This window comes from Anopheles gambiae, chromosome 3 (assembly GCF_943734735.2).
Source record: "Anopheles gambiae chromosome 3, idAnoGambNW_F1_1, whole genome shotgun sequence".
Taxonomy (NCBI): Eukaryota; Metazoa; Arthropoda; class Insecta; order Diptera; family Culicidae; genus Anopheles; species Anopheles gambiae.
Genome location: NC_064602.1, coordinates 44282882 through 44298193, shown reverse-complemented (window position 1 = coordinate 44298193; position 15312 = coordinate 44282882). Strand labels below are relative to the sequence as shown.

The 15312-nt window shown below is 45.3% G+C and overlaps 4 protein-coding genes across 7 annotated transcripts; 1 reads left to right on the top strand and 3 right to left on the bottom strand.

The window, feature by feature from the left end:
- Window positions 1–22: 22 nt before the first annotated feature.
- Window positions 23–1051, top strand: LOC1279300 (heat shock factor-binding protein 1). The gene is made up of 2 exons (XM_319001.4): window positions 23–368; window positions 447–1051. Exons 1-2 carry the CDS (start codon window positions 270–272, stop codon window positions 600–602), a joined length of 255 nt encoding a protein of 84 aa, XP_319001.2. The 5' UTR covers window positions 23–269; the 3' UTR covers window positions 603–1051.
- LOC3292088 (CBY1-interacting BAR domain-containing protein 1-A) lies at window positions 666–3042 on the bottom strand. Of its 4 annotated transcripts, XM_061660238.1 has the most exons (5): window positions 2259–3042; window positions 2106–2138; window positions 1759–2034; window positions 1531–1686; window positions 666–1417 (listed from the first exon to the last, which is right to left on the bottom strand). In XM_061660238.1, the coding sequence occupies exons 1-5, from the start codon at window positions 2922–2924 to the stop codon at window positions 1139–1141; spliced, it is 1410 nt and encodes a 469-aa protein (XP_061516222.1). In that variant the 5' UTR covers window positions 2925–3042; the 3' UTR covers window positions 666–1138. The 4 variants fall into 4 exon arrangements, with proteins under 4 accessions (XP_061516222.1, XP_061516223.1, XP_061516224.1 ...); XM_061660239.1 differs by lacking the exon at window positions 2106–2138; XM_061660240.1 differs by having other exon boundaries at window positions 666–1686; window positions 2259–3041.
- A 109-nt stretch (window positions 3043–3151) lies between these two features.
- On the bottom strand, window positions 3152–5254 carry LOC1279299 (cell division cycle protein 23 homolog). The gene is made up of 2 exons (XM_319000.4): window positions 4025–5254; window positions 3152–3951 (listed from the first exon to the last, which is right to left on the bottom strand). The coding sequence occupies exons 1-2, from the start codon at window positions 5136–5138 to the stop codon at window positions 3191–3193; spliced, it is 1875 nt and encodes a 624-aa protein (XP_319000.4). The 5' UTR covers window positions 5139–5254; the 3' UTR covers window positions 3152–3190.
- A 7118-nt stretch (window positions 5255–12372) lies between these two features.
- LOC1279298 (cuticle protein CP14.6) lies at window positions 12373–15312 on the bottom strand. Its single transcript, XM_318999.5, has 2 exons — window positions 14956–15312; window positions 12373–13409 (listed from the first exon to the last, which is right to left on the bottom strand). The coding sequence occupies exons 1-2, from the start codon at window positions 14962–14964 to the stop codon at window positions 13023–13025; spliced, it is 396 nt and encodes a 131-aa protein (XP_318999.3). The 5' UTR covers window positions 14965–15312; the 3' UTR covers window positions 12373–13022.

The following is a 15312-nucleotide window of genomic DNA, read 5'->3' as shown; positions in this document are numbered from 1 at the left end:
ACGTGCCGGCAACTGTCAATGGCAAATTTGACAGCTCCGCGAACAAGAGACAAAAGATGCAGTTTTCAGCGTTTTTTTTCTCTTCGAGTTAGTTTGTTTATTCGATTGCAAAGTACGGGCTGGGTGTTGTTGCGTGCGTGCGTGCGTGCCACAAATCGTAGCATTATATCCACTCATCTCAGAAAGTAATCGTAGCCGGCAGTGAGCGGTCGTTTGGCGGAACTGCTTCTTTCCCGTGTGCTTCAGTGACGATCGAACCGAGCGACGCAATGGCCGATGCAAAGTCTGAAATCGACAGCGATGCCGAGCAGAACTACTCGCTGAACAGCAACGTAGACCCGAAGAACATGCAGGAACTGACGATATACGTAAGTAGTGTGGTAGGGTGGTAGAGTGTGCATTTGCAAAACAGTTGCTGATAAGCTAACCTTTTTCCTCCAAACCAGGTGCAAAACCTGCTGCAGAATGTGCAGGACAAGTTCCAGACAATGTCGGACCAGATCATTTCCCGCATCGACGATATGGGCACCAGGATAGATGACCTTGAAAAGAGTATTGCCGATCTGATGCAGCAGGCCGGCGTCGAGGGGCAGGACAAGTAGACCGGTGCCCGCTGCCCGCATTCGTAACAGCAAAGCCGTGGCATTACATGGCCATTCCGGGGGCTTTTTACTCACTTTGCATTAAATACCTATATACACCCGTACACAAACACACACACACACACACCCCACCCACCCCCTTGCATTTACGCTTGAGTTACAGGAGCGGAAGTTTTCATTTTTATCAGAGTTGAAGAGTGAAGAAGCTTAAAATGTACCAAACTTACTGTAGGCTGGTAAATCGGTTAAAGAGATTGGTGTAAGGCTTGTTTCAACGAGCAGCAAAAGAAAAAAAAAGAATATGTTTAAGAAGTATGATTTAATCGACGGCAATCGGGGTGGAATACAACAGTTCAGGCATATTTGGGACTATCATCGGTAGCATACTTTCGATTGTGTACACACGTAAGCACTAAGAACGAATCTATAATATAAAAGAGTAAAATCGATTCTCCGCTGTACGGCCTGGGAGGGAAGGGTAGTTGGAAAGAATCGTGTACGAATTGGGGTGGATTCTAAACATGAAGGTATATAACTCATTGTAAAAATGGCACGTAAGTAACATTGGGTTTGTTAGCAATCCCATCAAACCATAGTAACCGTGCAATTCCTTCACCGACCCAACGCACCCATAAGCATATGGTACGTTTTAAGCTAGTAATAACGGTCCCTATCTCTAATACGGTTCGATTCGATTCAACAGGCCTGGTTGCTAGGTAACGATCCAGTAACTTCGACGGAGAGCAACCGTCCATCCTAATCGTACCGTAGCTTTCGATTTGAAACTTGCGAACCGAAACGATACAATTCTTGCGCTGTAATGAATGATAAATTCTCTATTAATCGAACGTGTCTCACGCGTCCCTTACAGCCGTCAGCACTACGGATTGTAGTCTTTAAGCTTGATTATTTTAAACGAAGAATCGACCTGACTCTTTTTCCCATAATCGCTCAAGCCACCTGCTGCCTTTATCGTCTTGATCGGAGTGTCCGAGTTTTCGTCCGTTAGCGTTTCGCTGTCCTCGGTGTCGTCTTCCTCGGAAGTGCTGCTCGAGTCGGAAGACAAGTTACGCTTCAATGTGTCCTGCAAAAGAGATGATAAGGATTTTTTAAATCAGTTAACATTGATAATTATTGATTTCGATTTATGATTTACCAATGATTCCACTGATTGGATGGACGTTTTGTTCGAACGTCTCGAGACGGTCGCACCCTTTTTCTGCGTCCGCTGCTGTTCGCTTGATTCTGTGGCAATCTCCTGTTCCTCTTGTTCCTGGGACGAATTGAGCGAGTTTGAGCTGAGGCTTTTATTTTTACGGCCAGTGTTAAACCCAGCAAGGGTAGCGTTCAGCGCACCCATGGACTGGCTTTTGATGCGCTGTAGGAAGTAACGGTCAGGGACGGTGTCTTGTTGGAGGATTTTCTTAAATTGCTGGAAGTAAAGGAAAGGAGCTACGATAAATATGCATTGCTTGGTGGCATTCACGCGCTTTTATCTTTTACCCGATTCTGTCTTTTTAATTCCTTGTGAACGCTCTAACCATTCCAGATACGTTGTAGCAGCATGTAAGTATTTTAAATTAAATAAATGCTTTCCTTTACCTTTAACACGGTATCCCTCACTATTTGCAAGATACACTCTCCAATTGTCCTTACCTGCAAGTCCTTCGACTCGTCAATATCGCTGATGTCTTGGTACGTGGCCGAAAGCACCTCCACCGCCTGGGTGTGCATCTTCAGCTCAATCAGCACAAAGCTTAGCAGCAGCTCCTTCAGGTCGTGCAGCTTCTGCTTCTCAAACCGCTCCACCTGGTGCTCGATTTCTTTCAACGCCTTTTCCACCTCTAGGTTCGATTTGATGATTTCCGTATCGTTCGTGTTGCGCTTTAACCTTCCGTTGCGACTTTTGCTTTGCTCGAGCTGCTTCCGCTTGGCCAAATCTTTGTCCCGCACTAGCAGCGCTTCCTTCACGTCTTCCTTGCAGTGCTTGCAAACCGTTTCGTACTGTGCCAGCTCGGAGACAATCTTCGCCTCGAGCCGCTTCACCCGTGCGTCGTGAAAATCGCCCAGCAGCGTGACGGCCTTGGCCATGCTGGACAGCGCACCGGTCAGCGTGGGATTCAGCTTCTCCGTATCGCAGTAGTCCTGCGTGGTGTGAGCCAGCTCGTCCGTCTTGTCACGCATTCGGGCCACCTTGCGCGTGTATTCGGCAAACGCACCGCACAGCTCGCCGAAATGTTTCTCCACCGTGCTGATACGCTCCAGGATAAACTTGGTCTGCTCATCGCACAGCAGCGTGGTGGTATTTCCGCTGCGAAGCATTTTCTGGCTGATTTAAAGTTTAATTACCTTTGTGTAGTCGTGTATTGCTGTTCTGCGAAGAAAGGTAATGGTTTGCTTAGATAAATGATTTGTTGAGAAAGTGCTGTTGCCTAGCAACCGGCCTGGCTCGCTTTGTGACCGATGGCCAAGGGTGGCATAAAACTGTCACGTGCGTGTGTGTGGACAGTGGAAACGTGTAGTAACAATAATTTCTCGCGCGAATATAATTTTAAATCGATTACCCAAAAATGAGATATTTTATTCCTTCATTCATTCACATCGTACGAATCTTCCATATGGAACTCGGGCATGTCGGAACTTTCCGCCAGCTCGCTGGTTCCTGCCTCTTCCTCCTGCTCCTCCTCCTCCTCCGCCATTGCCACCTCGATGCGCTTGGAAAGATTCGTTTCGTCCATATCCATATCCTCGCCGTACGTTTCCGCCGGAACGCCTTCCGGCGTTGGTTTTTCCTCTTCGGTAGATTTGCCCGCTCCGGACGGATTGCTTGCTGCCGCCGCAGCCGACGTCGTTGCCTTGTGGGCTCGCTTGTTTGCAATGCTTTTCAGCAACGATTCGGCTTCCCGCTTCATCTCCTCGTAGTCCAAGCATTTGTACGCAAAGTACGACGCTTTGTCGAGGTCTTCGATTTTTTCGTAATAATTGCCGAGCGTCATGTACGCGTGGCAGAGCGAAGCCTTGTCGGCGATGAGCTTCTCGTCCGAGCAGAACTTCAAGAACGCAGGGATGGCTTTTTCGGTTTCGCCCTGCTTTTCGTACAGCTTGGCCATACTGTACAGTGCCACACCCTCGATATCGCCCACGTTGTACGCTTTCTGGTAGCACTTGAGGGCATCGGCTACCTTGTTCAGCTTTTCGTACGTTTCGCCCAGCGCCACCAGCATGCGGCTATCGTAAGGGCGGAGCTGCTGGGCCGCTTTATAGTAGTACAGGCTGTAGAAGGTCATTTTTAGTATTTCGTACGCCTGGCCCAGCCCGTACCACGCGCGAAAGTCGCGTTTGTTAACCTCTGCGAAACAGAAACAGCGCATTCCTCATTAAGTGTTCTGGCTAAGTAATCACACCCCGCTCCATATACTTACCGACCGCTTGGCGGTAGCTTTGGATAGCCGCGTTCGTATTTTTCATCTCCATAAACTCGTGCCCCATCAGCGTCCAGGCGGACAGGTAGCGCGGGTTCAGCTTGAGCGCCCGTTGGAAATACATCACAGCTTTGTAGTGATCGGACCGTATGCTGTAATAGTTGCCCACCACGCAGCACGTCTCGGGGCTGTACTTGTTGATCTCCACCACCTTGTGGGCTAGATGGGACATTTCCGTTTTCATATCCTTTACGAACAGCAGATTCGAGTACGAGTCAAGATTGTCCAGCCGGTACGGATCGACACTCTGCAGGTGCTGGAAGATGTCGATAGACCGGTCAACGTCTCGTTTGTTCGAGTAAGCGATCGCGAGCAGCGTAGGAATGAAGATACACTTTCCGAAGCCGTTCTTCTGTAGATTCTCAAATATTTTAATTCCCTCGTCGTTCTGGAACAGCTCGATGTACGTGTACCCCTCGAAAATGCTTTTCATCCAGTGGTTCGGCAGCTTCAACCCTTCCAGCATTCTTTTATCGTTCACGAGCGGGGCTAGCTCTAGCCAGGCACTCCAGAGCGTCGGTTCGGCATTAATTGCCTCGACAAACACCCGCACCGCGATATCGTTTAGATCCAGCTTCTTCAGTATCACGCCGTACAGATACAGACAGTAACCATCAAGCGAGTCTTTGCTGTGTTCCGTTCGCAGGATGCTCAACAGCTCGGCGAAATCCTTCGCGTGGCTCACCGAACTAACGACCGAGCTGTCGGTCATGTTGTCTAACCGTTTCTTCTCCTTCGACATGTACGTAGCGTACAGATGGAGAAACTTCGGCACCGGCGAAAGGCAGTTCCGCGTGAAGTAAGCGGACCGGTCGTACTCCCGGACGAGGAAATAGCTTTTTGCCAGCAGGTAGCTATCGTACTCGGACGCCTCGATGCCACTGTGCACGTTTTCGAAGGCGCTGTTGCCGCGCAGTTCCACCGGTGTATCCGCAAGGCCGTGGTTCAATTCGGCCAGCCATTTGGTACACTGCAACAAGCAGCGCTTTTCACACTCAACTATCCCAGCTAGGATGTCTTGCTTTACCACTTTCAAATCGACTGGAGGATCCATATTGGGAGCTACAAATGAATAACGATCGTTTTCGGTGTGCCGGCAACAGTTTTGGGCAACACAGCATTGGAGCTTTTCTAGTTGTTGTTATGGCGCGGTCTTGGCGAAGCTGTCAAAACCATTGTTTACGTTTTAGTACGGCTGACAGTTCACAAAGGTAGCGCAGTTCGTCAAAATGTTTGACAGATTTTAGACACACAGTTTAGTTTTTTCTTTTAATTTGCAGTAAAAGTAGTGGATTAATTTATAACGAACCAAAATCTCATATCATTTTGATTTAGAAAATAACAAGATGCAAGCCTATCCATGGCGAGAATATTGTTCAATTCTAGGCAAGAGCGCTTGTAGAGTATGTTCGACAACCCTGTCCTAATGGAAAAAAATAGTTGTGTGTGAACAACTTTGGCGGGTATTTTAGAAGACAGGTGATATGGTGTGTCTACAAAATGGCACAACTTAGAGCCCCTAAATGTGGTTGTTAGAAGGCCGAAGAATGTATTCATTGGCAATTTTTGTTTGCAATTTGAAGGCGAGAAACAGAACTGTTTGATGGTAGCGAAAGTCGATTGTACATGAACAGTAAGAAGCAGGCTAAATGATTTACCTATTGTGCAGTTCACCAAACCACCAAACACTCCGGTAAGACAAAAGATTCGTATTTTCCTTATGCAACTACCTAAATCATCGTCCGTAAGAGGTCAAACTAGTCATAAAATCTGGTCATATAACATGGTAGATAACAAATGTATTTTAGACGCTGCATAGCGGCAACCAATAGCTTGAAAGTGAAAATGAAGATGCCATCATCTTAGCTGAGCTGAGTGGACGGTAAACTGACTGCTTGTCCATGGGCCGGACTCGTAGTATGACTCCAGTTAGAATTAGCTTACTCTAACTGACTTCTCTTAGTTTGAACAAACAACTGTCTGCGTCTGTCTAGGCCTGTAAAAGTCACTAATGGGCTTAGCTATCAGTAGTAGTGACGGGTAACGTTAGCAAAAATCCCGAGTCATTCGGAGTTGTCCAGATTCGTCCGAAGTCGCCCGGAATCTGAGTCGTCCAGAGTCGTCCGGAATCGTCCTGAGACGGTGTCGGCCAGAGTCGGAGTTACTCCGACCGACTCCGATTCCGCTGGACTCCGAACGACACTGGATGACCCCGGACGACTCCGATTTCGAACGACTCCGAATAGTGATGTGCTCTTTGAAACGCAACCACGTCTCTGATACGACTCCGGCTATTGTTTCTGACTCCGACTCCTCATCCGAACTCATCCGGAGTCGTTTAGAGTCGTTTGGAGTCGTTTGGAGTCGTTTGGAGTCGTTTGGAGTTGTTTGGAGTCGTTTGGAGTCGTTTGGAATCGTTTGGAGTCGTTTGGAGTCGTTTTGAGTCGGAGTCGACCTGAGTCAGAGTAATTCGGAGTCGTCCAGAGTCGATCGGAGACGATCGGAATCGGAGTCGGTCGGAGTCAACAGAAGTCCGGACGGCTGTACCGGACGTACAATATGCTTGTGACCGGGCATTTAATTTAGTTGTGTTTTTTTACTTTTACTTTGTGCGGGAACTTCGCAAACAGGCCATTGTTTCGAAGGTCGACTCCGGCCGATTCCGAAAGTCTCCAACTCCAACCGAATCCGCACGACCCCGAATGACTCCGGAAAATTCCGGATGAATCCGATTCCCAACGACTCCGGACAACTCCGGGCGATTCTGGACGATTCCGAACGATTCCGGATAATGCTGTACGGACCTACCTTCCGGAGTCGGTTCCAAAATTATCGGAGGCAATTCCGGATTTTTGCCAACTTTACCCATCACTAACTTGGGGGGAAGAAGTGACTCTCATTTTGCGCGAATCGGAATCGGATCAACAATAGTCGGAGTCGGATCGGAGTCGGATTGGAGTCGTGGCACATCGCGCTCCAGAGAGTACATCTCATATCAGTAGCTTTTTGGTGCAATCATAGCAAGATATTCCGTCCTGCATTTGGGGGACTCTGTCTATACGGGACTTGTGATCTTAAAATCTGTAAATGAATACGCTAAGCACTGAATAACATACTTTGAGTATGTATTGAGTTGGTATAGAATACAAGGATAAAAGGACTGGATGTTAAGAGTGAATAAGCTTTTATATTGCACGAAGGAGGTGCCCAGTTCAATAATAATAAAGATATCGATAAAACAAACATGCCTGCCATGGGTTCAAGCCCCGAATGGACCGTGCTCCCATACGTAGGGCTGATTATCCTGCTACCCATAGCCAGTGGCGAATTAATACGAGTAGAGGCCCTAAGCGGTCACACGAATGTGGGACTTTCTATATGAAGTGTTGAGTAAGAAATTGTAAGAGAAATTCTAAACTAAAGAAGGAGTGAGAAGCTAATTTACTTGTGAGTTTAGGTGGGTCCCTTTGTTGGAGGCCCTACGCCGCCGCTTAGTTTGCTTAGTGCTTAATCCGCCCCTGCCCATAGCCACTGAAACATCAATAAGTCACTGAAAGCCAAGCCTACTTGACTTACAGACCTTGACAACGGTTGTTGGGTCATGAAGAAGAAGAAGAATTTAAACAAACCGTAACGTTTTGGTTAACATGTTTAGCTAAAAAATAGACGAATAGTACATTAGATCCCCTTAGTTGATACTGTACAGAGGTAATCGGGATGTCAAAAGCTACAATGTATTATTTCAGTATTAATTATGCATTTATTGAAAAGGTTTAAAGGGAATTCAGATGCACGTGTTATGACAATACTATTAGCCAACCAATATCAGCACGTCGTTTTTAACTTGGAACATGGAAACACATTAAATTAACAATTATCACATAAAAAAAGGTTTATTATATGTTTTATCTAACAAAAACAAATCAAAACATGCTTAACTAAATAACAATGGTATAAATAGTTGTACAATTTTTCACTGTACAATTAAATGGACAGTGTTTAGTGGCAATTTTGAGCTGTTCATACACTCTCATTTCATCTTCAACACGTTACATGGTTATGTACACAATTCAGCTGCTAGCTACTGATTGCACCTTCATGTCCAACTTCCGGATCGATTCCTCCATTTTGCTATCCTTATCTTAGTTATCTTAATCGAAGCCATACTATAACAATCACTTGGTTTGGTTTTTGTACACACATTTTGGCAGGCACTGTTTCGTTCGTCGTTGGGAAGCGCTTGTACTCCACTTTGCTCATCCGACGATGGCCGGCGGTGCTGGGAAGAACTTACGCCGTGGTTTTCTCGTAGCGATCGGTCTGTTAAACCGAAACGGCGAGGGATGATCGTCGTACGTTGGGAAGCCGTTCGAGCGCTGACCAGCGACGGCATCCATCAGAGCACACAGCAGGACGAGCAGAACGAGGACGCTTCTGAGCTGCATTGCGTTGCACACCGGAAATGCGATTTAGCAGAGCCAACGCTGTGACCGCTAGTAAGCGTGTGACTTGAATGAATGTACCGCATACTACAGCTATGATTCAGTTTATATAGATCTTCGTGCTCGATCAAATTTACGCTAAACTCGCGATTGGTGCTAATCAAATTTACGACGAGCATGGTTCAATCGATTTCGCAGACACGCACACTGCCCAAAGGTGAAGTTTCGAGCCGAAACTATTTGTTGAATGTTTCAGCAACGCTTACGATAAGGGCTCTACATACTAAATGGTTCCGGCTCCTATTGGTTACTATATTTGGCCTCAAAGGTGTTACTATTATCCAGTAATAGCCGGCGGTGCTGGGAAGAACTTCCTGTGATGTCCTCGCTGCCGAATTCGATGTCCGGTTTGGAACGGGCCTTGGTCGATGGCATCGATGGTTCGGATTGGATTTTGAGGCACGGGAGATGGTAAAACTTCTACGGGAAGTAGTAACAGCATTGCCAGCACAGCACACAGAGCTTTAAGCAGATTGCTCACTATTTTCATTTTCGCAACTGGAAAGCTTATCACGAACTAGCTCAAGCAAAATGTTCACTTTCAGCACTGATGTCAAGCCGGTGGATTTTGAATATGGAAACGAACGACAGGTTCTCTTTTATATATAGAACCGATCGGCCTATTGACACACCCCGCACCTGCCGAAGCGTAGCTGGGGTGCATATAATGCACATAGTGTAAATTAAACCGTATGCTCCAATTAGCACCGATTTATCTATACTATGTTGTTGCGTTCGGTGGAGCCAGCTGCAAATAACAGCGGGTAAAGGAAAACACATTTACTATGAACTATAAACTAGTAGCACGTACTACTACCGTAAGGCCTCCGTCCTGCATTGGGGTTGTCCGTTTCGACGACCCAACCGAGTAGCCTTCCAGAGTACATTACCCATTGTGCAGCTTATTTTCACCGGCATTTGCTGATCGGTAGTGTACACACGGCTGATGGTCCGTGCTGATTAGCGCCATCTATTTCCCGTAAATGGTCGTTGCTGACAGAGAGTGGCGAGGCAGGAAGAGCAGGAAGTGGCAAATGGAGGTGACACGAGATTTTGGAGAACGTGCTGGTAAGGTCGACATAAACAGTTCAGCAGCGGAATCGCAAAATAAGTGGTTCAGGTTGACGAGTAAATATTTTTGCTGCTTCCAGCTCGTTCGTTGTTTGTTTTTTTTTTTGCGGGCTGTGATTTGCTGTACACAAAGAGTGAGATAAAGAGCTGTAAACAAGCATATTGTGCCATTGTGGGAGAAAGGGATGTTTGGAGTGGTTTGTGCTGTGTTTAAGACGTCAGTTTTTTTTTTTTTTAAATTTGAGTGTAACGAGTAGTTTGAATGTTAGATAACGTAACGCGATTGTATCGTATCAGTAATTCGTATAAGATGAAAAGGATGATTTTAGCTCATTTCCGTTCAGTTTTCACTTGTCAGACTAACTATGATTTATTTATTTATTAAAGATGATTGCGTGGCGCGCAGGGGCCTTTGCAATACTAAAAAATAAAACTTAAAATAACCTTACTTGCTATATATTTGAATACAGACATTAACATTTAAACGTGGCAACGGTAATATTGAAGTCAAAAAAGCAGAACTTATTGAAAGCTTTACACATTGAGGTAAATAGATCATGAGCTCCTCTGTAAGTACGAGCCCGGTCTATTTTGATCAGAAAATTCCGAGGACGTAGTGCGTGGTCAGGAGCGTACAAATTAATCTTAAGAAGCAGCTCGGGAACATCAATTTCGCCTTCAATTAACTTTGCTACAAATAATGCTTGTGCTACCTCCCTACGTCTCTCTAAGGACTGCAGACCCAGAAGAAGCCGTTTAGCCGATATGTTAGAGGATGGATGATGCTTATTCATGAAATAGTAGTCACGGATTGCCAGCCTAATTAGTCGTAAAGATAGACCTAGATACAATACTGTTGCACTAATAAGGAAAAATAATAATTGGACTGGAAAGTAAATTGCGAAAAAATGAGTCTTTCGATTACGTCGGTGGCATTTTCTTCTCTTTCTTGGCACTACGACCTAGTAAAATACAATTAACAATTATCCCTCAGATTGTTAGATTTGGCTTAGGAACTGGTGTGCATTTAGAGTTTATTTGTTGTAAATATTTATTTATTTTTACTGTATGGCAATCATCCAGTCGACTAAGATATATCATAATTTATTTGAAGATTTTTATCATTCTTAAAGATAGCTTCGTCTCATCTCAACCTTATGCAAGCGTCTAATGTGGGTATACTTATCTTCTGCTCCAATAATGTTCGACGGTATAGCAAGTTCTTACAGAGTTTTGCATGCACTAATCTAAATCAGATTCACGCACAGAACCATGGGATATTCGGGAAGGGAATCAAATGCCACATCACATCAAACGTTTTTAGCTCGAAGACGCAGTTGCGACTTCTTTGTATCTTCTAATCAGTATCTGAGTTGTTATATCATATGTTCTCTTTGCCTATGCAACATTGTAGCCTCTGATTCTGCGTATTTAATTTTACAAAAGCTTTCGTTCCGATAAATCTGATCATCATCTTCCTTCCCATTGCTTACAAATGTTTGGCTTACAGCGCTTCGTTAATGGTTTATTTATCGTAGTAATTAGCGCTTAGTGTAGTAGCCGTATGTCGATCGCTTCCTCGAGATTGCGCTGTGTTGCAACACGAATCGGAAATGGTATACTAGCAACCGGTATTGAACACAAACCACAGTCCTGGCCAAAGCTGGGAAGCGTTAGATCACCTGGTGAGCTCGTCTCGCATCACATACAGAATGTTACCGGTTTGGTTCGTTCGATTGATTGGTGGGCCTGCGTGGCAGCCGTGGTGCGTTATTTTTTAGCAATCACACAGCTGGATGAGTTTTAGCACCTGGACATAAAGGTATCACGTTAATTTTGTGCTTCATTCCAGCAGGTTCATATTCACCACAGCGTAACGAAACACGTAAAACAGTTGTTTGGAGACTGATAGAAATGAGTGAGTCATGGAAGCGGATCAAATTAGCATGAGTTGTAAGATGGCCTGGTTGGTATTGAAATATAGTAAGTCAACTAGCAGGGTTCCTTCAGTCAGTTCAGTTTTATCTCATCTTTACCACAGTACATGGTACCACTGGCCGCTCTAAAGTATGTGTTAAAGTGTATGTGGAATATGTAAGGGCTGATGAATAATGGTTTTAATCTGTCTGTCAGAATAGACCGTTTACTTGTGAGTGATTCGACAAAAAGTAGTAACAATCTAACGGAAGAGACGTCAAGAATTTGTTTTAAGTGTATTACAATACTTATTACGAATAGTCTATTACAGGGGTTTTCAAACTACGGCAAATTTTAAATATTTTAAATTTAATGACAAAAACTTAGATTAAATAATATAAATTTGTAAAAAAAAATACAGTAAGTTAGTATTTTCATATAAAATTTAACGATCACACGTTAGCTACAGGTAACGCAAAAATGGCTTACAACAGCAATACGACTCGCGAAGGGAAAAGTTTGGAGTTTGGTCTATAATATCATCAAGTTTGTGGCATGATCCAGATCAGATGATTGATCCATATGCTACTTCGAAAGATTTTCTTAACAACTGTATGCCCGTGATGGTCGACAAAATGAAAGATGTTTTAAACAATAATGAATGCTAGGTAAATACCCTTGCAAAATGAGTCATTCAGAAGAAACCACACTATCTATTACTTACATTCATTAAACCTTTGACGCAAAGAGTTCTTTCTTCGTTAGTCATCTTGCAAAACAGAACAGAGGTCAGGTGGGTTTCGGTGTGGCCTGTTTTGTGAAGGCTGTTGCGTGATTTATTAAAATCGGTACGTAATACAATATTCAACTGCAACGTGAGCAAACGAATGGATACATAAACAAGAGAGTATACTGGCCCAGCCAGAGGTGGCTGGTCAAGCGGGATGGGCATAAAGTTATTTTACAAAAGTGCTTGTACAGTCCGAACTGACCATCATTAGGCGATCATGGTCCGTCCGTCCACGCAGGGCTAAATGTCTTCGATGTCGCACCGTGTACTATCCGCACACGGCACGGCGGATGCTTTACCGCGGTGTCGAAGTGTCATGGTTGGACTTAAAGGTGGTAGCCGTGCGGAGCAGAAGCATTGTACTACAAATCACGGGTTGCTGCTGCTGCTGCTGGGTCTGGCTGGCTAATGGCTATTGGATGGAGCTCGGGTGAGGTGGAAGAGTGACCGATCAGTATGGAAATTGGTAGATGGGAGGACGCAGGTCCTCGTAGGTTGGGCGACAGGATGGGCAATCATATCATTACGGCGTTACAACCGAAGGGTACGAGTGATCTTTAGCAGCTCGATCTTTTAGCTAATAAATATCACAGACCCCGCAGATCTCGCGCGCTTTGTCACCCTCCGGTCCCCTCAACTGGGTCCTCACTGGGAGCGTCTACTGGTACTGGCCGGGATAGCGCGGGTTGTACCGTGGGGCGGATGGGATGTGCGCACCCTCGGCACGGTATCCGTTCTCGTCGGCAATGTAGTTTATGGTGTAGACGACACCGTCCGGTCCGGTGTAGGAGTACGAGCCTTGCATCACCTGTGCCTCGCCGGGCGTGCCCGGGTTCTTCAGGAAGCCGCGCTGATCGGCCCGGATGCCGTTGCTCGTCTCGTAGCTGTAGACGTACGAGCCGTCCGGGTTCGGTTCGTACACCTGGTTCAGGATAACAGCGCTCGCCTCGGGACCACCGTACACGCCCGGATTCCGCAGCGGGATGGGCAGCGGACGAATCTGGGCCGAGGTAGCGGCAACCAGTGCGGCAACGAGCAGTACGACCTGTGGAGAAATACGCCAACGGTACGCTGATTAGTGGAACCGTTATTTGATCGATGGTAAGCTTTATGGCACCCTCCGGGAATGCGATCATTTCATTGTTGCAATGCATCGGATCGGTTCTAAAGCTACACATGCCACACACCCACACACACTATACCCATCCTTCAGACCCGCATCTACCATGGCGGAGCTTCTTTGCGCAATTTCCATACACAATAAATTGGCAGATTTGATGTGTCAGATAATGGTGGCACTGATTTAGAGGTATCGCCGTTTACCGCATCCGCGAATGTCAATCGTCATCGGGGGAGTTGTAGACCAGTACGCAATGCAAATTCAGTCCCAGCTACTAGGGGTCGGTCGCTCGCCAATATCGTTGGGAGCGGTTGTTTGCCACTTTTCTTTGCGTACGGCAATCGTACGATCGATCGATCGATCGATGCAACGCATGGTTTACGAGCCGAGCGCAAGATGAGTGCAGTTGGCAGTAATTGAACGATTAATAGCTACAAAAATAGGGTGCTTGACTAATGCAAATCGCCCGCCAGGACAATCGGATCGGAGCAAAGATGGATTACTCCTGGCGATGGTGGCTCGTTTCAATTGCAGCTAATTTGCACGGGTGGATTATGTTGGCAGGAATCGGCTCAGCCTCCCGATACACAGCAACCTCCTTCTGGGAGCTTACTGTCATTAGTGACCTCAATAAATGGGCTATTATATTTTATTGGCTAGTAACCGAGAGTGCAAATCGTGAGATGAGTCGATCGCAAGCGCACGATACGAAACGTATCTTTTAATTAAAAGAGAAATGGAACTTTTGTTCCGCCGCTCTATAATAAATATATAATTAAAATAAAACTTCAACAGAATATAATTGCTATAATGTTGAAAAGTTTTGTGCTAATGCATTACTTTGAAATATAAAAAATGGTTAAAAAGTTTGATTAAACTCAAACTTTATTTTGATATCAAAATATATATTTTAAAATTTCCAAGACTTTGAGAGGCTTAGAGTACGAATGAGACTGTACGTTAATGAGAACAATGAGAAAGTAGTTCAAAATTTCATGTGGGAATTCCTATTAGCTGCAAAAATTATAGATTTTTTATACCAGGCTGGACGACAAGCAGATAGTCCCACCGACTAGTACAAGGTTCGAAACAGACTTATTCCCATCCGGAATAACATCTTCAACGACTGGCTATCGGTATTGATGTGAGCTTCAGAGATTAGTGAGCCCAAGGCTTTAAACTCCTTTGTTCCAGGATGTTAGAAGTTTTTTTACTTTTTCACAACTTTGAGACAATGTTTAAAGTATATAACACTTCTAGTAAACACTTCCGTTGAAGTTTGTGATGTGTGTTCCTATTCACTTCGGGGACACTCTTCACACTTCCAAAACATTCAATGTCCTTATAAATTCCTGACCACAAAACACGACAGGCTTCTTCGAATTTTCGTCCACACTGCACACTTCCCACCAACCCCACTTCCCGACCACCCCACTAATTTCGTTTGCACCCCTCGCTAAAAAACACTTACGAATTTCATGATTATATTCTGTAGGGTTTAAGTTTCACTGGTGAATAAAAAAAACTGCTCCTTGCAAACTGTTATCCTGCACTGTGGAACGCTGTGGTGCTGATGCTGCGATGCTGTGCACTGGATGCTTGGCTGAGGTATGATACTGATGATGGGTCACCCGGTGCGAATTTATACTCGACACTGTGTCGTTCAATTTCCCAGGCCTCCCTTCCTGAAGACACTCTGCACAGTCGGTTTGCTTTGTAAGCTCGATCGTGCGAGAGCGAGAGTAGGCACGAACAAAAAAAAGTATATGATTATTATTAAATGCGGCGCTAGACTACGCGCCATCTAATCCCTCCCCACACACACACA